Here is a 19655-nt window from a genome sequence, read left to right as displayed (position 1 = left end):
ACTAGATCCCTGGATTATAAGTTTAATCTCTTGGACGCCTGAGCTGAATTCAAGGGTCTACGCGATGGTCGCTGGCGCATTCCGCTGGCAACACCAAGGGCTGCCCTACAGGGCTTTCAGAGACACCGCTAGCCCAGCACTACTTCCGGGCCAAGACTGCGTCTGCGCGTCGCGTCGCCTAGTGCGTAATATCAGGCGCCGACCCAGCCTAGAGCAGCGGGCTTCGGCTCTAATGCTTGGAGGCCTCGCGGCTAGAGCGGCCCGGTCAGCTCGCCTGCTCCCGGCTAGAGCGCCGCTTCCGCACAGATCCGCGTGTGACCTTCCCGCCTGCGGAGCTATGCTGCCGGGGGCGGCTGGCCGCGTGTGGGGGTCGCGGCTTGGGCTGCGGGGAGCAGCGCTCCGCCTTGCCAGGTAGAGTGGGAGGCTCTGGAGCGCTGTGGCCGGGGCGGCGGGCCGGAGCAGGTCCGGAGGGCGCGGGTGGCGGCCGCATGGCCACCTTCCGCGGCCCTGCTGGTGGGGCGTGGAGAGGACGGCTCGGCCTGGGCGACCTTGGGCACAGGTAACTTTCGTCCCAAGCTTCCCGCCCCTGCGACCCCGGCCGGCCATGCTCGAGCCCGGAGCCTTGGAATGCTTGGTGCAGCAGAATGCACCCGCTAGGCAGATGTGTTTCATTCAAGCAGAAGCTTGCAGTTTCCGGCAGAATTGCCGGCATAATCTTGTGAGGTTCTGAGACTCTTTGGGAAACGTTGGGAAGCTTGGAAGGTCCCTTTTAGCCTCGGCTGGTGAATTCTGGCCCCAATGGTGGAGGACTGAGCACATGTATCCTTTGCGCTCTCTGGTCTCCGCGTCTCCCCTTTTCGCGGGTCTGATGTCTGTCTGCATCGGGGGCTAGGCAACAGGTCCCCGGCGTCTGTGCAGCGCGACAGTTGAGGAGCAGCAGCCACAGAAGGAGTGAAGCCCTCGCGGGTGCCCCTCTCGATAATGCTCCCAAGGAATACCCTCCCAAGATCCAGCAACTGGTCCAAGACATCGCCAGCCTCACGCTCCTGGAGATCTCAGACCTCAATGAGCTCCTGAAGGTATTGGGAGAGCTCTCCACAGACCGGGACTAAGGTCCCTGTCTTCTGTTTGTATTTTGGGAGTTTGGTATTTTGCCAAACCAGGGTCAGAGGTCCGTGTCTCTTCTAGATGTGTCCTGGGAGTTTGGCAAATTGTCAGGTGTGCTTTTTCTAGATGCCAGGGCCAGCCAGTCTTGTGCCTTCATTATGAAGAACAACCAGCCACTGAAACTTCTCTTGTGTCCCACAGAAAACGTTGAAGATCCAGGATGTTGGCCTCATGCCAATGGGTGGCATGATGCCTGGTGCCGTCCCTGCCGCAGCAGCAGCAGCCCCTGAGGTGAGCCTAGGCAACAGAAGGAGCCATTTCCGAGTGCCTAGTTACTGCTGACCTCAGCATGTGGCACGTCTTTCTAGCCCCTGCTTGGGTCTGCAGCTGTCATTAGTGTGTTCCCCTTGTGCGCTCCCCCGCAACACCTCTGGGAACGCCACTCTGCCAGAGGCACTTGAGGTCTTGTTTTATGTATGGCTGTATGTATGTGGGTGGGTGTACACGTTACAGCTCGTGGGGAGGGGTAAAGGGGGACACCTTTCAGGAATTCTCTCCTCCACGCTGGGTCCTGACGGTAAAGCTCATGTCCACAAGTTTCCCCTTCACTCTGCGCTAGGCTGGTGGGTAGACCTTACCTCATAAAGACACGGTCTTGTGACTAGTTTGTCAAACAGCAGTGCCGTGAGTGCTGTTGACGGAAGTAGGCAAGGCGCAGAGATGCGGTCCTAGCGTGCCTGCTTCCTGTGTGAGGTGCACTTTGGCTTGGAGACCAACAGGCAGGCTGCTGAAGTTGGGTAGCGGCTGGAATTTCAAGGAAGGCCTCCACAAGCTGACAAAGAGAAAGTGAGGCGTTCCTCACAGCTCCAGCTGACGGGTTTCCAAGCAGTCTGTAAAATCTGAGTAGGGTCCGGGCATGGTAGCCTACACCCCTAATCCCAGCACTTGGAGATAGAGGCAGGTGCGTGTCTGTGAATTCTAAGCCACCCAGGACTAGATTCAAGCCTAATGTTTTGTTTTGTCATAAGGATTTATTTTTATTCGTGTGTGTGTGTATGTATGTCCGTGTGCCACATTTATGTGGGCACTTAAGGAAGCTAGAAGAGGATGTTGGATCCCTTCAAGGTGGAGTTAAAGGCCCTGTGACCAGCCTCATGTCACATGGGTGCTGGGAACTAAACTCATGTTCATTTGAGAGAACAACATACCTAACCCCTGAACTTCAGAAGTGAGGGTTGGATTCATTGTCTAGACTGGAGTACTATTGCCATTTGGTCCTATATCAGGAAGCCGACATCCAGACATGCCCTGGATGGTAGGACTGAGCTGGGGCCATGAGGTCTCCGTGCATCAGATCAGGAGTACCACGGGCTCTCCTGTCCCACTGTGAGCTAGCTTGGAAGAGTAGGGCTTAAAATGGTTGTCATTTAGCCAGGTGGTGGTGTCGCACACCTTTAATCCCAGCACTCGGGAGGCAGGCAGGCAGGCGAATCTCTGTGAGTTCAAGGAGAGCCTGGTCTACAAGAGCTAGTTCCAGGACAGGCTTCAAATCTACAGAGAAACCCTGTCTTGAAACACACACACACACACAAAGAAAAACAAAAGAAAAAAGTTGTCATTATTGACACATAGGTTTTGTTGGCTGAAGACTGAGATAGTCCTGATTTTTCTATATCTCCAAAGCGTTTATTCTTCCTACCTCATAAGTACAATTGCTTGTTACCTGTGCGTGCTTGCGTGTGTTCCCCTTAGTAGCCTCACCTGTGCGTGCTTGCGTGCGTTCCCATCGGAGCCTCAGGCGCCACTCACCTTATTTTTGAAACATGGTCTCAGTTGGCCTGGAGTAACAAGACTTTCTGTTCTGCCAGTCAGCTCCCAAACAATGACACGGAGAAAGTTCAGCCTTAGATTAGGCTTGTCAGCCTAGTTCTTTTAACTAAATTAACCCATTTATGTTAATCTGCATTTTGTCGCATGGCGTTACCTCTCTTTCATCCTTCGTTTCCTGTTTCCTCTTCACATTTCCTGTGTGCCTCTATTTCTCCTCTTTGTTTCTGTCCCCAGAAATCCCGCTTATATCTCCTGCCTTGCTGTTGGCCAGTCAGCTTTTTATTGCTCCAATCACAGCAGTGCATCCTCACACACTGTTCATATATCCTACGACAACGCTAGGCTGGCTAGCAGTGGGCCATTAGCACCCTCCCATTTACCTTGGCAGTGCTGGGGTTATAGGCACAAGCTGCCATGCAGGGGCTCCAGGGGTCGGGCTCAGGTCTTCACTGTTGCAAGGCAAACCCTTCACCAACTGAGCCATCTATTCAACCCACAAATTACAGTTTAAAAAGAGGTAAAGTGAGCCGGGCGGTGGTGGCGCACACCTTTAATCCCAGCACTCAGGAGGCTGAGGCAGGTGACTCTGAGTTCTAGAGAGGGCTGGGGTAAGATGTCAGGAGATAAAAGGAGTGTGCAGCTTGTTTCAGGGCCTTGCCCTGTGGGAGGTAGAAGCAGAGCTGATTGAAAGGGGTCTGGTACAGCTTTGTAGAGGGCAGAGCTCAGGATCTGTTGATCTTGCTGCAGGTCCTGGTGGGCAGCCTTTCCTCATCCTTCCTCACCCTACCTCTTTCCACTCCCTAAGGTGGCTGAGGCAGAAGACATCCCCAAACAGAAAGAACGGACACACTTCACCGTCCGCCTGACAGAAGCAAAGCCCGTGGACAAAGTGAAACTCATCAAGGAGATCAAGAACTATGTCCAGGGCATAAACCTTGTGCAGGTGGGACCCCATTCTGAGCCTTCGCCTATGCTGGGGGTGGAAGTTCTCGGGCTCTCGACCCTTTTAGGATGGGCTTCGTTATGACTGTAAGTGCCACAAGCTCCTTCCTGCTGTCTCTTTTTAGGCTAAGAAGCTAGTGGAGTCCCTGCCCCAGGAAATCAAAGCAAACGTGGCCAAAGCCGAGGCTGAGAAGATCAAGGCAGCCTTGGAAGCCGTGGGTGGCACTGTAGTTCTGGAGTGACACCCCCGTTCTGAGGACTTTTGGACTGGGGTCCCTGGGACCTGGGCAAGGCCCGCTCACCCCTGCTTCACTCCCAGGTGGGGTGTTGGGAGCAACAGCTACTGACACTGGAGACCGAGATCTGGGAGAGAGACAGGACGGACCTGCTGTGATGGGGAGGGCCGCCACAGCTGTGCAGAGCTCTCCAGATTGCCTTGAGAACTTACAGAGTGAACACGCCCCTGTGGCTACTGAGAAAATACACTGTTGAGGCTGGGTGTGTGTGGTGAGTGGTGTGTGCCCGCGGTTGGTGGCGCAAAGGGTCATCTAGAGGCATGTGTTTCCTGGACCTTCCTCAGGCTGTCTGCCCCGCCTCTCCTCCCTGTTGGTCATCTAGAGGCATGTGTTTCCCGGACCTTCCTCAGGCTGTCTGCCCCTGCCTCTCCTCCCTGTTGGCAATGTTGAGGGTCTACAGCCATCCATCGCTTCTATTGTGCAAGGACCCATCCTCTGATCCCCACGGTTGGCAGATTTGTGTCCACACAGGCTTAGCAGGGGCTGGTGTGCAGCTCGAGTTGGGGTTGGGAGTGATCTGAGATTTGGATGTGAAATTTCCATTTAGATGCTTGGAGTTTGAAAAGCAACAAAGTGTAATAGTGATCCAACCTACCAAGACAGTCCGGGTCCAACATCACCCCAGTCAGGGTGGATGGAGGCTGAGCTGTTTACCCCTAATGCCCAAGGCAAGGGGGGTTGTACGTGGGGGATAAAAGTTCTGGCTGACTCACCAGACTGGAGCAAGGTAGCAGAAGGGTCTTGTATTTGCAAGTCTTGGAAGACCTGACTAAGCCTGAGGTGGGTCACCCCATGTGTAGCAATTTTTGTTCCTAGACCTCAGCAGAGCCTGGGAGAGGAACAGAAGTTTCCTTAGTTGGTCTTAGACCTGAGCCCAGATCCTCAGAGGTGTTTGAGAAGGTGCACCCTGGCCTTGGGCCTCCTGTTGGAAGAACATTTGTAGTTTCTTAGAGAGACCAGGAGAGGGCGATGTGCTCAGCAGTGTTGCTCTGTGAGGCCAGCGGAATCCCGGCAGCCCCACCCAGCTGTGGGCCGGTCCACTTCACATAACAAGGAACTGATTTCCCAGTGAACTCCTGGCCTCGGCTACTAGCATTGCCACACTGCCCGGGTTAATGATTTCCCAGCAGTACTTTGGGGCTGTCTCCACAAAGGTGGCTACCAGGTGACCTAGGCATAACCTGCCTGATCCTGCTAACACCTGGGGCAGTAGTGCCAGATCTCAAGAACCCCAGGTTGGGCCTGTCCTGGGGCCTGGAAAGTTCACCTCGGCTCTGAGTATCCTCAGCCGGGACCAGCGTCTCTGATCAGGGGGTAGAGTGACCACTGCTGACCCTGCTCCTGTGATTCTGGAATCTGAAGGCAGACCCGAGGGTGTGGGTGATGTAGATTGTGGTAAAGCACTCAACTCTGTGAAAGCTGAGCCCTTTCTCAAGCACTGCAAAAAAAAAAAGTTGGGCCCTAACTTGACAGGTGAGGTCCCTCCCAAGTCTGGCCACCCCAGCCTTTCTCTGCCTGATCCAGATTACATTGTGGGCCCTAGATCACTGCGTGTATGTGTGTTGACACCCGTTTTAGCTGCCCAGTAAGAACCTGTCCTTAGCTCCTGGCCTCCGTTCCCCTGTCAGGGCTTGTTTTTGCTCTGTACCATGGACTGGGGTCCTCTGGTCAGGAATAGATTCCAGCTCTCAGAGAAGGTAGATGCATACATATCTGTAGTCTGGTAACCAGGTGAGACTAGACAGCTGTGGGCATAGCTTTGTTCCCGTGCTAAGTTAGCCTTGAACGAGGCCATTCCACTGTTTAAGTTTCTGGGAAGATCAGTCAGGCCTGAGCCTACCCAACCCTCGGTTCCTGGGCAGGGCTGGTCTGTATCAAGACCAGGTGCTGCTTCTGGTCTCTCAGCAACCCATGGAGCTGACCTGGGGACCTGCCTATCCCCAAGGTGCGCATGGTCCCCTACCAGCTGCAGGAGAAGAATGGATCCAGTGTGAAGTGACCCTAACCACCTTGCTATAGATCTCATCCCCAAGTGTAGTGTGCCCTGGGCATGGGAAGGAACACCAGGACAACAAGCTCCCCTGTCTTGTTATCTTGGTGCCCTGACAATGAGCATCTCAGCATGGGAGGCCGCCTGGGCTTCAGGAAGACACAATTTACTCTCTTCCACCTCCTTGCCAGGTGTTTCTCTGCATCAAATAGAGACCAAGTCAGAGCTGCAGGGGAGGTCTTTGTTAACTCATATAGCCAGACTTAAACAGCCTTGGGACTTGGAATTCACCTTGCCTAGCAGGTACACCCTTGGGCTAGGAGCATACACGGATTTCTTTGCCAATTGTTGGGAGGTGGGGATGGACTTCTGGCCGGTAGATTGGAGCTGCCTCCTAGGAGCCTGAGCCATTAGCCAACCATGAAGACTTCACAGCTCAGAGCCTTCTCCATGGCGGCCGCCTAGGGCTATGTCCACAGCAAGACTTGAGCCGAGTTGCTCTTGGCAGGGACTCACTGGGTGTGCGGCATGGGGGAGGAGCACTGCTATCCTTCACTGAGAGTCTTTTGTCCGTGGTTTCTATTTAATTTGCAAGCCGGCCCCAAGAAGGTTTCCATCCCCCTACATCTGGGCGGGGGCTGGACTCTGTGGTCAGGGGGATGGGGGACCGAGGTCCATTGCTGCAGCACGTGTCCTTTGCCTGGGTAACACACGAGTCAGCGCCAGGGTGCAAGTTCAGACTAAGGCTAGGGGGGCTGGTAGGAAACCAGCCTCCCGATGGGTGGAGGATGGCAGACGACCTTCGGATCCGCGACCCAAGCCATAATCTAAAGAATGGATGTGGCTATGGTCTAGCTCCAGGGGTTTCACGGTAGTCTGCGACGGACCCCTTACCTCGGCTCCTTGCAGCCTCCGCTTTAAGAGGGTGGGCGGAGCCTTCCAAGGCCCGAGTCCTGCCGTGGGTGGAGTCCGCCAGGCCCCGCCCCTGGGGCCGCGCGGGCGCATTGGTTGCACCAGGCGCGGGCGCTCGGTGGCACTTTGAACCGGGTGTCAGGAGGCTGGGACCGGAGTTGTGGTGCTGACCTGGGTTAGGCCAGGTCGCTGCTGCTCTGGCCATGGCCGAAGCACGGGCATCTCGCTGGTACTTTGGGGGATTGGCCTCCTGCGGGGCCGCCTGCTGCACGCACCCGCTGGACCTCCTCAAGGTGAGCCTGAGTCTCAAGGCCGAGCTTGCGCGTGAGCCCAAGGCGCCGAGGACCGTTCCCGGCCTGGCGCCCACAGGACGCCTGCTGCGGCCGCCGCTTGACTGCGCACCCGGTAATTACCGCCACGCTGGCCTGAGCCCTGCTCTGCGCCGTCGGGCTCAGGCCTGCGGGCGCCACTACGCCCGTTTCCCAGTAGGCAGCGGTGGAAAAGTCCCCGGGGACCCTCTGCAGATGGGTCTCTCGGGGGACAGGCGACGGGGACATCCCCGCTCCTCAGCTTACCAGCTGGTTCTCCCCCATCTTTAACAGATGGCTGTCTGTCCCGCCTCTGCGCTCCGAGCCGTTCCTCGGCGGCAAACATTCGACAACTCTGGTAAAAAGTTGAGGGTAGAGATGCAGGGGACACAGGTGTTGGAACTTAAAGACCAGCCTGGTCCCAGCAGCAGAGCTCCCCTGCCTGCTTAGCACCCCCTACGGTGCGGGGCGAAAGTGAGGGCGACGGTGGTGGTGCTGTGACCTCGGTCATCTGCTTCCGCCTGAACGGGTGCTACGTTAGGATCAGCACGCCCCCAGGTGAGCGAGGAGACCCGGCATCCACCGGGCTCAGCACAAGAAACAAGGAGGCAGAGGCAGAGTTCCAGGTTAGCCTGGTCTACAGAGCGACTTCCAGGACGGGCCAGGGCTACACCGAGAGATCTTGTCTCGAACCCTACGCCCCTCAAAGAAAAAAAAAAAAACAGGAGACACGTGGGTTTGTGGGATTTTTGTCTTTTTTTTTCCCGTTTAAAAATAGACGCTTATAGAGCAAACTAAGACAGCACTCTTCCTGTTCCCCAGGGCCAGGGAAGGCCCCGGGGGATTTTTTTCCCTGACTGTTTGTTTGTTCGGAGAACAAAGATTTGGACCCCTCTACCCAGGGGACTCTGACTGCCGTTTTCCTGAAGCCCCACGTTGGACTGGCCTCTGAGCTTTGAGCTGATGATCTAGTCTCAGTGTCTACCACTTGAGGTTCCCGCTAGTTTCTGTCTCTGCCTGGGACCCTGCTTCCTAAGAAAGGCTGTCGCTTTTTTCTTTCTTTCTTTCTCTCTCTCTCTCTCTCTCTCTCTCTCTCTCTCTCTCTCTCTCTCTCTCTCTCTCTCTCTTTCTTTCTTTTCTTTCTTGTTTGTAGCCCAGGCTTGCCTTGAACTTGTTATACAGCTAAAACTGGCTCTGTATTTCCGTTCCTCCTTCCTCTACCTTCCAAGTGCAGGGATTTCAAACATTCATTATCACCCTCAGCTTTTCTGATTAGTAAGAATGCTGGCCACTGGGTACAAAGGAGGATTGGAACCTCACTTGTCCTGGGAGTGGCGCACACAGGTCCAGCCCCTGGGCACTGCCACTGCAGGTGGTGTAATAGCAAGAGTACTGATTACTGTGGGAGCGACTTCTTGAGGATATTTTCCTTTCCTGGCTGTGTCTGTACCTGCAGCCCTCTCCATGGGGGTCAGGCTCGGTGGCTACAGTAGGCCTGGGCCCTGAAGGCCTCTCAAGCACCCCACTCCTGGCCTGTCCTCTTGAGTGTTGACCGGCTCAGCTGCTTCTCAGCCCCGCCCCCACTCAGGTGTTCCCTGGGAAGAATGGTGCCTGGAGGATCAAGAAAGGCTGCCACGGAAGCCAGGACACCCTTGCTGGACCCACGCCAGTAGACAGGCGGTGCCCAGCCACAGAGGAGGCAGTGGTCAGGGTGTTCCAACAAGGATTGCTCACAGAGACCATTGGAAAACTTGTGTGCAAAGACAGGATCTTACTGTACTTGAGACTGTCCTCAAACTCAGCATCCTCCTGCCTCAGTCACTTGAATAGTTAGTCACGTGCCTGAGTTACCGTGCCAACTTTAAAACTTGTTTTGGAGTTCCTTCGTGTGTGCCCTTTGCCCTGACTTGGTCCCCTCATACACAGGGGCAATTGCCCTCAGAGCCACCACTCCCTGGATAGGTGGCTTAAATCCTCTGTCCCTCTTGATCCACATACTGCAAGGTGACACTCCTGTTGCTGAGAACCAAGCCCCCTCTGTCCGCACCATCTTAGCTGTTTTCCTGCATGAGTGTGACCATGCCTGAGCCACACTTGGCTATGACCAGGCTTCTTTGGGAACTAACACACAAATGCTCAGGACCGGGTCTCCTGAGCCTGAACGTAGGCCACCAGTAAGGGGGTGGGAGCGAGGCAAGGCCCTGAGAACAGTTAACTGTTGTCGCTACACAATGAAAGGGAACCATTGCAGGCCTGGGACCAGCCTTAGACCCTTTGGAACTGCTCTATTGCCCCTGTCTCAATTTCCTCTCCTCAGCCAGGCGTTGGTGGCACACACTTTTAATCCCAGCACTCGGGAGGCAGAGGCAGGCGGATCTCTGTGAGTTCGAGGCCAGCCTGGTCTACAAGAGCTAGTTCCAGGACAGGCTTCAAAGCTACAGAGAAACCCTGTCTCAAAAAACCGAAACAAACAGAAAGTTTCCTCCTGTCTAGGCCTGCGTACTGACAGCCCAGACCACAGCTTGTGGACCTGGAAATGACTAATCCTTGAAATTACCTTTGGAGGCGTAGGCAGTTGTCTCATTACAACTTTGTTTCTACCAACTTGTGGTCGGGTCAGAGCTCCGCTCTGTGGGAACACGACTGTACCCTCCTTGCCTGTCTGCAGGTGCACCTACAGACGCAGCAGGAGGTGAAGCTACGCATGACGGGAATGGCACTGCAGGTGATCCGAACCGACGGCTTCCTGGCGCTCTACAACGGCCTGAGCGCCTCGCTGTGTAGGCAGGTGTGTGCACAGGTCTTGGCTCGCTGTCAGGGCTCATGACCCACAACGTTCTTTCTCTCTTGTTGACATCAGCTTCCTAGGCCTTGGCACCAGCCTCTCAAGTCCTGCTTCTGGGCTCAGTCCTGTGAAGGAGTCTTAGGGAGCTCCAGCTGCTTTCTCTTCCCCTTCAGGTTTATTACAGAAGAGACACAGGGTGGTTATGGGACAGGGGTCTGCCTTCCACTTTCAGATGGGAAAACTGAAGCTGAAGACAGCTGGGGACAGCACCTCTGGCTTGTGAATTGGCTTGGCTGCTTGCAAGCTGAGTGACCTTAGAACGGTCACTCGGTGTCCAGGGCCCATGGGACGATGGCTAGGCTGGGGGGAGTGCCCAGTCCTCTGAGCCAGGCCCCCTCCCCAGATGACCTACTCCCTGACTCGGTTCGCCATCTACGAGACCATGCGGGACTACATGACTAAGGACAGCCAGGGGCCTCTCCCCTTCTACAGCAAGGTGCTGCTGGGCGGCATCAGTGGTGAGCACTGGGTAGTCGGGGCAAGGGCCGGGCAGAGGCCCAGGACGCCGGGAACCGTCACACAGTGGCCTTGGTGTTTCTGTCACCACAGGTTTAACTGGAGGCTTCGTGGGGACCCCAGCAGATTTGGTCAACGTCAGGTTTGTGCCTATCGTCCCCCAGGGTCACGGGCTCCCTTGTCCGCCATGCAGTCCCTGAGCCTGGGTTTGTGGCGGAGCCGAGTCCTGTGATTCTACCCAGAACTCGGGTAGGCAGTCCTGCACTGTTGACCCCGGTCAGTGAGCTGACCTGGGGCCTAGGGGCTCACCCGTCCCCACCTGTCCTTCTGTTGTTTCAGGATGCAGAACGACATGAAGCTGCCCCTGAACCAGCGGCGCAAGTGAGTGGGAAACCAGCTTTGTTCCAGTCGGGGAGGGGAGGACCCCTGCGTAGCTCTGCTCTGACTTAACCAGAACTCCCGTACTGCACGTGGGTTTTATGAAAAGGGGAGCTGGTGACTTTAGATAATATGCTACCCTGGGGTCACTAAGGGGTGTCCCTTGGTCCCCCTAAGGCCTTTCTTTCTTACGGAAGAATCTCACTAGGCTGAGGGCCAGTCCCCATACCTGCCTTCTGGAATTTGCTGACACCAGGACTGTCGTCTAGGGCTGGGTCTCTTTGTAGCTGAGGATAGCCCAAATCAGATATCTAAGTGCAGGGCCACCCAAGCCTCAAAGCCCATGGAGTAAGACACATTAGAGAATGGCTTACAGCCAGGAGGCCTGGGTAGAAGTGGCCCTCCTCTTCCGCCCCAGGTCAGCCCCAGGAATGGGGAGCTTTGGGGTTGGGGTCTTCTGTGGCGGCCCTTTGTCCTTCCTGGGGTATCCGTCCGTTCTCGTCATTATTATCTCAGTTTCCTTCATCCTTGGGGAGCCAGGCTGTTTCTCGTCCCGCCTCCCCCACTTTTGCTCAGGCTCCTTGAGCCCCTAGCTCCTCCTAGCTTGGCCTCCACAAAGCTGATCCAGTTTCTTATTTTCATTTTGGGATAGGGTCTCGTTCTGTAGCACAGACTGAATGCTGGGATTACAGGCGTGAGCTGCTGGGCCTGGCTAGTTTCTGGCTTCTTGTCAGTTCCCCCTTGGGTTCTCCAGCCCAGAGGGTGGGTGATAATCTGTGCTAGAAGCCACAGCAAGCCTGAGATCCTGTGGGGAAGTGGAACCTCCATCCGAGGAACAGCAGAGCAGACCACGAAAGCTTTGCCCACAGGCAGATCGAGCTTGAGCCCATGGGGGTCACTTCCTGAGCTTTCCCTGGGAGAGGCTTACAGGCCTGTGAAATATCCCCATTGAGTATGACGCCACGCCAGAGTCCTGTGGCCCACAGTGGCTTTTCTGGCGTGTAACCCTGCAGAACATGTGGTAAATCCCACTGACCTGTCTTTGCCACCGCAGCTACTCTCATGCCCTGGATGGTCTGTACCGTGTGGCCCGCGAAGGTGAGAGGAGAGGAAGTCTACATTGTTGTAAACGTGTATGGATTTGAATACATGTTTACGTGTGTACTCACTGTGCCTGAGCTGGTGGGCTTGGGGTGGAAAAGCAGCCTGCGGGGGACAGGCAGGGTGGGGAATGAGGTGTCATATAGGGCTTGATGTCGCCCCTCGATTCCTCCTGCAGAAGGCCTGAAGAAGCTCTTCTCTGGAGCAACCATGGCATCCAGCCGCGGGGCCCTCGTCACTGTGGGCCAGGTGGGTTCCTGTGCAGAACGGGGCTTGCGAACAATATCTCTGACCTCTGTCGTCAGGGATCACAGAACACAGCAGCGGGCACTGGGGACAGGGGAGATGCCCGCTATCCTGGGGAGGGGTGGGCAGCCTGCATCTGACCCTCACCTGCGTATCTCTGACCTCTGTCGTCAGGGATCACAGAACACAGCAGCGGGCACTGGGGACGGGGGAGATGCCCGCTATCCTGGGGAGGGGTGGGCAGCCTGCATCTGACCCTCACCTGCGTATCTCTGACCTCTGTCGTCAGGGATCATAGAACACAGCAGCGGGCACTGGGGACCTTGGGGAGATGCCCACTATCCTGGGGAGGGGTGGGCAGCCTGCATCTGACCCTCACCTGCGTGTCCAGGTGTGGTGATGGAGTCTCCCTGGGTCTGAGAGCTCGTCTTCGGCTATAACTGTCCCTGTCCCTCCCTGTAGCTCTCCTGCTATGACCAGGCCAAGCAGCTGGTCCTCAGCACTGGGTACCTATCTGACAACATTTTCACCCACTTCGTCTCCAGCTTCATTGCGGTAAGTGCCCCAGCGTGGTCGGAGGAGGCTGAGGGTGGGTGGAGCGAGCCTGGTACAGCCTCTCTGAGGCCGTGTTTGGGAACCAAGTTCACAGGTTAGCCCAGGCCGGGATAATTCAGGTCTTGGCAGCACTGGGTCACTCAGGGATGGGGCAAAGGGCTTTTTTAAAGGTATCCTGTGGGCAGTGAGGGCTTGGGGGTGCCTGAAGGCCCATTGGTGACAAGTTCCCTCCTGCAGGGCGGGTGTGCCACATTTCTGTGCCAGCCCCTGGATGTGCTAAAGACACGCTTGATGAACTCTAAGGGCGAATATCAGGTAAAGACTGGCGGCAGGCTCCAGGGCTGGCCGGAGCTCCTGCCGTCTACCGCCATTCTCTGGAGCCAGGACCCTCTCAGCTTCAGCCCTCATGGGGACCCAGAGACAAGGCTGTTGTCCCCTGTTCCCTTCTAGATGCTCAACTCTGGGTAGCAATTGCCTCAGGGTGGGGCTGTACTTTCCCTTCCTGTCTCCTTTAGATTTCTTCACCAGTTGACAGGGAAGCTTTTCACGCGGTAGATAGAATCTGGCCTGTGTGTGGCCGGCGCCTTCAGAGCCATCTGGCTGGCTGTCTTTGGCAGCCCATCAGCTTGGCCTATGTGACTTTTACTCTTCTGTCCCATTGATGTCACAGCCTGAGCTGCTCTCATTTTGGCCCCTGTCACATTCCTGGGAGCCCTCAGAGCCACCATGCCCTCCTCCTGCCTGGAGAGTTAACCTGTGCGTTTGAGTGACCTTCACTGTCTCTGTAGGGTGTCTTCCACTGCGCCATGGAGACCGCAAAGCTCGGACCGCAGGCCTTTTTCAAGGTGGGCTGAGGCAGTGGGGCTAAGCCGTGGGGGTGCAACTGGACCGGGTCTCCCTGGACCTGATGTTGCTACCACCGCTGTCTTCCTCACCCAGGGCCTCTTTCCTGCCGGCATCCGCCTCATCCCTCACACTGTGCTCACCTTCCTGTTCCTGGAGCAGCTCCGGAAGCACTTTGGCATCAAGGTGCCAACCTGACATCACCAGAGACATCTAGGCCACGCTCAGTCACTGTACTGAGCTCCTTGGAAGAGTGGGAGGGGAGTGGATGCCCCTTCCTGGCCTGGGCCCGTGCTGTATCCCCAGCAGGCTTCTGTTCCTCCTACCCTTGGGCTGGCTAGCCTCCGACCCTGCCTAGGCCAGGGTTTAATTCAGTGGCCTTTGTCCCTTCCTTAGGCCCACTGGGGTGGAACCTCTGCCCTCCTTGCTCCCAGACTCTCCCCATACAGGGCTTTTGCCCTGTATCCGCCCCATGATTCATTTAGGAGAAGAGGTCTGGCTCAGGCTGGCATTGCTGTTCCCGCCTCCCTGGCCGCTCTGCTGCCCTGCCCTGCCTGGCAAGCAGGAGGAAGCTGACCGCTTCCCACTCCCAGCTGGCCCTCTGTACACCGAGCAGAACCTAAGCGGTGTGGCAGCTTAGCACGCAGACACTTTGGTCATGAGAGAGACAGTTGTGTAGTGTTCTTGAAGGCAGTACCTTCAGGAGAGGGAGCCGCAGCAAGAATCACCACAGATGCCATGACAGTAGAGTCCAGAGAAGGTGCCGGGGGTTCCCATGGGCACCTGCTGCCTGCAGCCTTGGCTGCTTTGATGGTCAGTTTTGTTGAACCCTCCCACTCAGCAGCTACTACCCTCGTCAGGAACTGGCTGTGTCCCTCGCTGTGCCCGCCCATGCCTGGGGGGGGGGGTGCTGATTGAGCTGGAGCCATGATGGCTCATATGTTCCCTCCAAGGATTTGTCTTCCTATTAAATGGCAGTCACCCCTCACCACCCCCCAGGCTTCAGCCTGGTTTCCCCCTCTCAGTCCCTTGGGCATTGGGTCCTCACCCAGAAGGTGGCAGTGGGCCCAGGGACACCCCTCTTTGGGATCTAATAAACCAAGTGGCCTGGGAGACCTTTGTGTCTTCCCTACACGCTCCTCGCCTACTCCATCCAGGGTGTCAGCTGTTCTCGGAGTTCTCTTGCTGTTTAGCACAAAGCATCTACCAGGTCAGGGTCTCCTTCTACCAGGGGAAGAGCCCATGGGAAGAAAGTTTAGAGGTCTGTAGGAAGGGAGAAAGGGTCGCCTTAACTAACAGTAGTAGGGACCTCTGGAGTCAGTTCCTATGCTGTCGGTCACTGGCCAGCAAGCCCAGGAGAACTGGGGATGCCCCGGGGTCCACAGAGAGGAAACAGACTGGAGCCAGGAGTATTCTAGGTGTATAAGCAGGAGCAAGATGCCAGCGAGGAGTGCCAGGGCTGCAGTTCTGAATGTCCCAAAGCCACTCTCAGTAAAGCAGGTGCTTGCATTCGAAGAAATCCAGTGGAGCCATAGCCCAGGTACTGTCGTATCATAGGTACAAACACTTAAGTGGACACCCCTGAAAACACTAAATTTGCCAAAGCCACAATTGTAATTTGTTACCCCTGAAAAGTGTAACATGAGCTGGAAACGATGATACATAGTAGTTTTGGAACTCCAGATACGGATAACTCGATTGTGAGGGTTTCAGTCTCCAAGCGGCTGGAGATCAGACCCTGGGCTTTATACCTACTAAGTAAACACTGACTGAGCAGCATGCCCAGCCTTGCCTAGGTGCCTCCAACAGGAGGGGCTGCAGCCCAGCTGGTCTCCAACAAATTATCCTCCTGCCTCAGCCTCCCAATTACAAAGATGACAATTGTGGACAGGTTTGGTGTCAGAATTAGGTTTGTGCAGGGTGGTGGCTCATGCCTGCAGTTCCTGCACCAAGGGCTCCAGGTGCTGGCTGCTGAGGTCCTGACTCAGGGTGGGGTGGGATGAGCTTGTAAGTGATACCATAAGGTCCGACCCCAAAGCCAGGGGAGAAAACTAGGGTCCCACCTGTTGGTCACAAAGCCATCCTGCCTTCGAGCGAGAGGTGGGAGTCACAGATGAGCAGGACACTCTAGCGTAGAAGCCCACTCCTGTGGTCCTCCAGACCCCAGGCAAGAACTCACCTACACCAGAAACCACTGACTGTTGATGCTCTTTAGATTTGGAGCCCAGAACAGGTCATATCCGTGGGACCCAGGCCTCTGGGAAAGCCGATACACACCTAACCTCCCTTCCTCACAATCAGCCTTGCTCAGCAAAGCCTCCCTGGAGGCAAGAAAGTACCCTGTCTGGTTTAGTGGGGTTAGGCCTGGCAATAGGCCCTGCAGGGCAGGGTGCAAAAAGCCGATCCTATTGCATTGGCAAGCTCCAGGTAGGTCTAAAGAGACGCTGTCTCCAGAGGGTGGAGAGAGGAAGACTCTGAACACTGACCTCTGACTTCTAAACACGCACACGTGGGCAAGTGCACCCTCACACACACAAAAGGCTCTTCAGTAAATGGAGCCATGAAAACTGCCCCCGTGTTCAGAGATGAAGCTGGCCGCTTACCCCACACCACACACACTTAGCAGCTCACAGACCCACAGGCAAGATGTCAGATACAGGGCTGGAGAGATGGCTCACGTCAGGTGGCTCTGGTTCCAGGGGTCCCGGTACCTTCTGGTCTCGGACCAGCACACTTGTGACAAACAACACGTTCACACTGACGTCAGGTATAATCAGCACTAACGGAAGCAGGTGAAAAGCTCTCCTGCTCCCCTGGGGCCTGAGACAGCAAGTAGCTGGTCACACTTTGCCGTTGGTCGCGACTCAAAGGAAGAAACAGAAAGATCGCATTCTATTGGGGAGGGAGGCAGGAGTCCGCCCCCTTCTTACCAGTGGTCACTCTTGTTTTTGGTTGGTCTGGAGTTGGAGTGGAAACAATTAAGGAAGTTGAAATGAACAGTTTTGCTGTTGGGGTCTGCGGCTTCTTGTGGGGCAGTGTCTCACTGTCCCTGCTTGCTCTCTCCTGATGCTGGGGGTGGAACCTCTAGCCCAGTGTGTGGCAAACCCAGCCTACCCTTAGGCTGTACTCCAGTCCTCTTTTGTTTTAAGATTTATTTATCTATTTTTTTTCCAAGACAGGGTTTCTCTGTGTAGCCCTGACTGTCCTGGAACTCGCTCTGTAGACCAGGCTGGTCTTAAACTCACAGAGTTTGTCTCTGCTGCTTGGTGCTGGGATTTAAAATGTGCACCACCACTGCCCAGCTTTAACTGATTCTCTAAAAGTTAAAAAAAAAAAATGTTTCCCTTGACTTCCAGGCAGAGTTCTAGTCCAGCCAGAACTATTACACAGAGAAACACTTTCTCAAAAAACAAAAATTAGCCCTTGTCAGCTGATTCTGGGAAAGAGAGGGGCCACCAGGATCCCCAGCTTCTGACGCTCCAGCCTTCCTGGAATTGTTTATCAATAAAGATTTTATTATTGTTTTAGTGTTCTTTTTTGTTTTTGAAACCAGGGCTTGCTATGTTTGTAGTCCTGGCTGGCCTCAAAAAACTATCAAGTCTTTGGTCTCAACCTCCGAAGCTCTGAGGCTTCAGGCTGCCAAGCCCAGTTCTGTTACTTTTCTAGTTTTTTTTTTTTAAGTATTTATTTATTTATTTATTTATTTATTATGTATACAATATTCTGTCTGTATGCCTGACGGCCAGAAGAGGGCGCCAGACCTCTTTACAGATGGTTGTGAGCCACCACGTGGTTGCTGGGAATTGAACTCAGGACCTTTGGAAGAGCAGGCAATGCTCTTAACCACTGAGCCATCTCTCGAGCCCTCTAGTTTGGTTTTTTTTTCTTTGAAACAAGGTATCTGTCTTAGTTAGGGTTTGTATTGTTGTGATGAAACACCATGACCAAAAGCAATTTAGGTTTAATTTGGCTTGTACTTCCCAAGTCACGACAGAAACTCAAGCAGGGCAGGCACTTGGAGGAAGGAGCAGATGTAGGGGCGGTAGAGGCCATGACTTGCTCAACCTGCTTTCTTCTCTTTTTTCTTTTCTTTCTTTTTTTTTATTTTTCAAAACACAGTTTCTCTGTAGCTTTGGAGCCTGTCCTGGAACTAGCTCTTGTAGACCAGGCTGGCCTCAAACTCACAGAGATCCGCCTGTCTCTGCCTCCTGAGTGCCGGGATTAAAGGCTTGCACCACCACTTCCCTGCTCAACCTGCTTTCTGGAAGCCAGGACCACCTTCCCAAGGATGACCCTGCCCACAGTGGGCTGGGCCCTCCCTCCCACATAAATCACTAAGAAAATGTCCTACAGCCCAATATTATGAAGGCATTTTTCTCAATCAGGTTCCCTCCTCTCGTGACTGTAGCCTGTGTCAAGTTAGCATAAAATTAGCCAACACAGGGCTGGAGAGATGGCTCAGTGGTTAAGAGCATTGCCTGCTCTTCCAAAGGTCCTGAGTTCAATTCCCAGCAACCACATGGTGGCTCACAACCATCTGTAAAGAGGTCTGGCACCCTCTTCTGGCCTTCAGGCATACACACAGAATATTGTATACATAATAAATAAATAAATATTAAAAAAAATTAGCCAACACAAGGCTGGAGAGACGGCTCAGTGGTTAAGAGCACTGACTGTTCTTCCAGAGGACTTGGGTTCATTCCCAGCACCCACATAGCTGATCACAAGCGTCTGTAACTCCAGTTCCAGGGGATCTGACACCTTCACACAGACACACATTCAAGCAAAACACCAATGCACATAAAAAAATAGACCCCCAGTATCTCCATGCAGCCCACAGGACCCTTGAACTCCAGATCCTCCTGCCTCAGCCCTCCGTGTTCTGGGATTACAGGCATGCTCCAACACTGACCAGTGTTGTCAACAACGTTTTAATATCTTTTTTAAAGATTTGTTTTATTGGTGTTGGAGAGATCAATGGTTAAGAGCACTTGCTGCGTTTACAGAAGACTTGGGTTCAGTTCCCAGCACCTACAGGACAGCTCATGATGACTTGGAATTAGAACTCAAGAGACCCAACACCCGCTCTGGCTTCCTTGGGTACTTACTAGATGTGCATGTGGTACATAGACAAACATGCAGGCAAAGCACCCAAATATAAGGGTTTTTTTTTTGTTTTGTTTTTTGAGACAGGGTTTCTCTGTGGCTTTGGAGCCTGTCCTGGAACTAGCTCTTGTAGACCAGGCTGGTCTCGAACTCACAGAGATCCGCCTGCCTCTGCCTCCCGAGTGCTGGGATTAAAGGCGTGTGCCACCATCGCCCAGTTTAAATTTTTTTGTTTTTTTTTTAATTTATTTTCAATCAGTCTTGATGGTGTGTGCCTTTAATCCCAGGAGCTGGGGGACAAAGGGAAGTGGATCTTTGAGTTTGAGACCAGCCTACAAAGTGAGTTCCAGGACAGCCAGAGCTACACAGTACGACCCTGCCTCAAAAAATTTACTTGTTTTTATTTATGTGTACATGTGTATCTTTGTGTGTGCGCGCATACATGTATGTAGTTCCTGCAGAAGCAAAAGGAGAATATTGGGTTCCTGCGGAGCGAGCTGCCTGATAATGGAACTGGGGTTCTCTGCAAGAGCAGCTGTACTGTTAACTGTTGTGACCGGCGATCCTCCAAGCCAAACAGCTACTGTCTTAGGGAATTCAGCTGTGTCTCCACTGTGTGAAAAGATCCCAACTGGGCTTGTTGACATTTACACCCACAGGGGATGGGGGGTCATGAGACCCTCATCCCAGCAGCCAGCTCCCTGGCATCTGTTGTATACCATGATACCTTTATTACCTGA

The 19655-nt window shown here is 54.3% G+C and overlaps 2 protein-coding genes across 2 annotated transcripts; both read left to right on the top strand.

Moving 5' to 3' along the window:
• Positions 1-199: 199 nt before the first annotated feature.
• Mrpl12 (mitochondrial ribosomal protein L12) lies at positions 200-4376 on the top strand. The gene is made up of 5 exons (XM_075989845.1): positions 200-411; positions 893-1079; positions 1309-1398; positions 3743-3880; positions 4005-4376. Exons 1-5 carry the CDS (start codon positions 233-235, stop codon positions 4119-4121), a joined length of 711 nt encoding a protein of 236 aa, XP_075845960.1. The 5' UTR covers positions 200-232; the 3' UTR covers positions 4122-4376.
• Positions 4377-7148: 2772 nt separating this feature from the next.
• Positions 7149-14922, top strand: Slc25a10 (solute carrier family 25 member 10). Its single transcript, XM_075989844.1, has 11 exons — positions 7149-7370; positions 10054-10173; positions 10574-10688; positions 10780-10828; positions 11026-11067; positions 12119-12162; positions 12344-12414; positions 12874-12966; positions 13204-13281; positions 13755-13811; positions 13906-14922. The coding sequence occupies exons 1-11, from the start codon at positions 7281-7283 to the stop codon at positions 14005-14007; spliced, it is 861 nt and encodes a 286-aa protein (XP_075845959.1). The 5' UTR covers positions 7149-7280; the 3' UTR covers positions 14008-14922.
• Positions 14923-19655: the final 4733 nt, after the last annotated feature.

The sequence above is a fragment of the Microtus pennsylvanicus genome, chromosome 11 (assembly GCF_037038515.1).
Source record: "Microtus pennsylvanicus isolate mMicPen1 chromosome 11, mMicPen1.hap1, whole genome shotgun sequence".
In the NCBI taxonomy this organism is placed as follows: Eukaryota; Metazoa; Chordata; class Mammalia; order Rodentia; family Cricetidae; genus Microtus; species Microtus pennsylvanicus.
The sequence above is the reverse complement of the archived record's forward strand: the minus strand, read 5'-3'. Positions and strand labels throughout refer to the sequence as shown.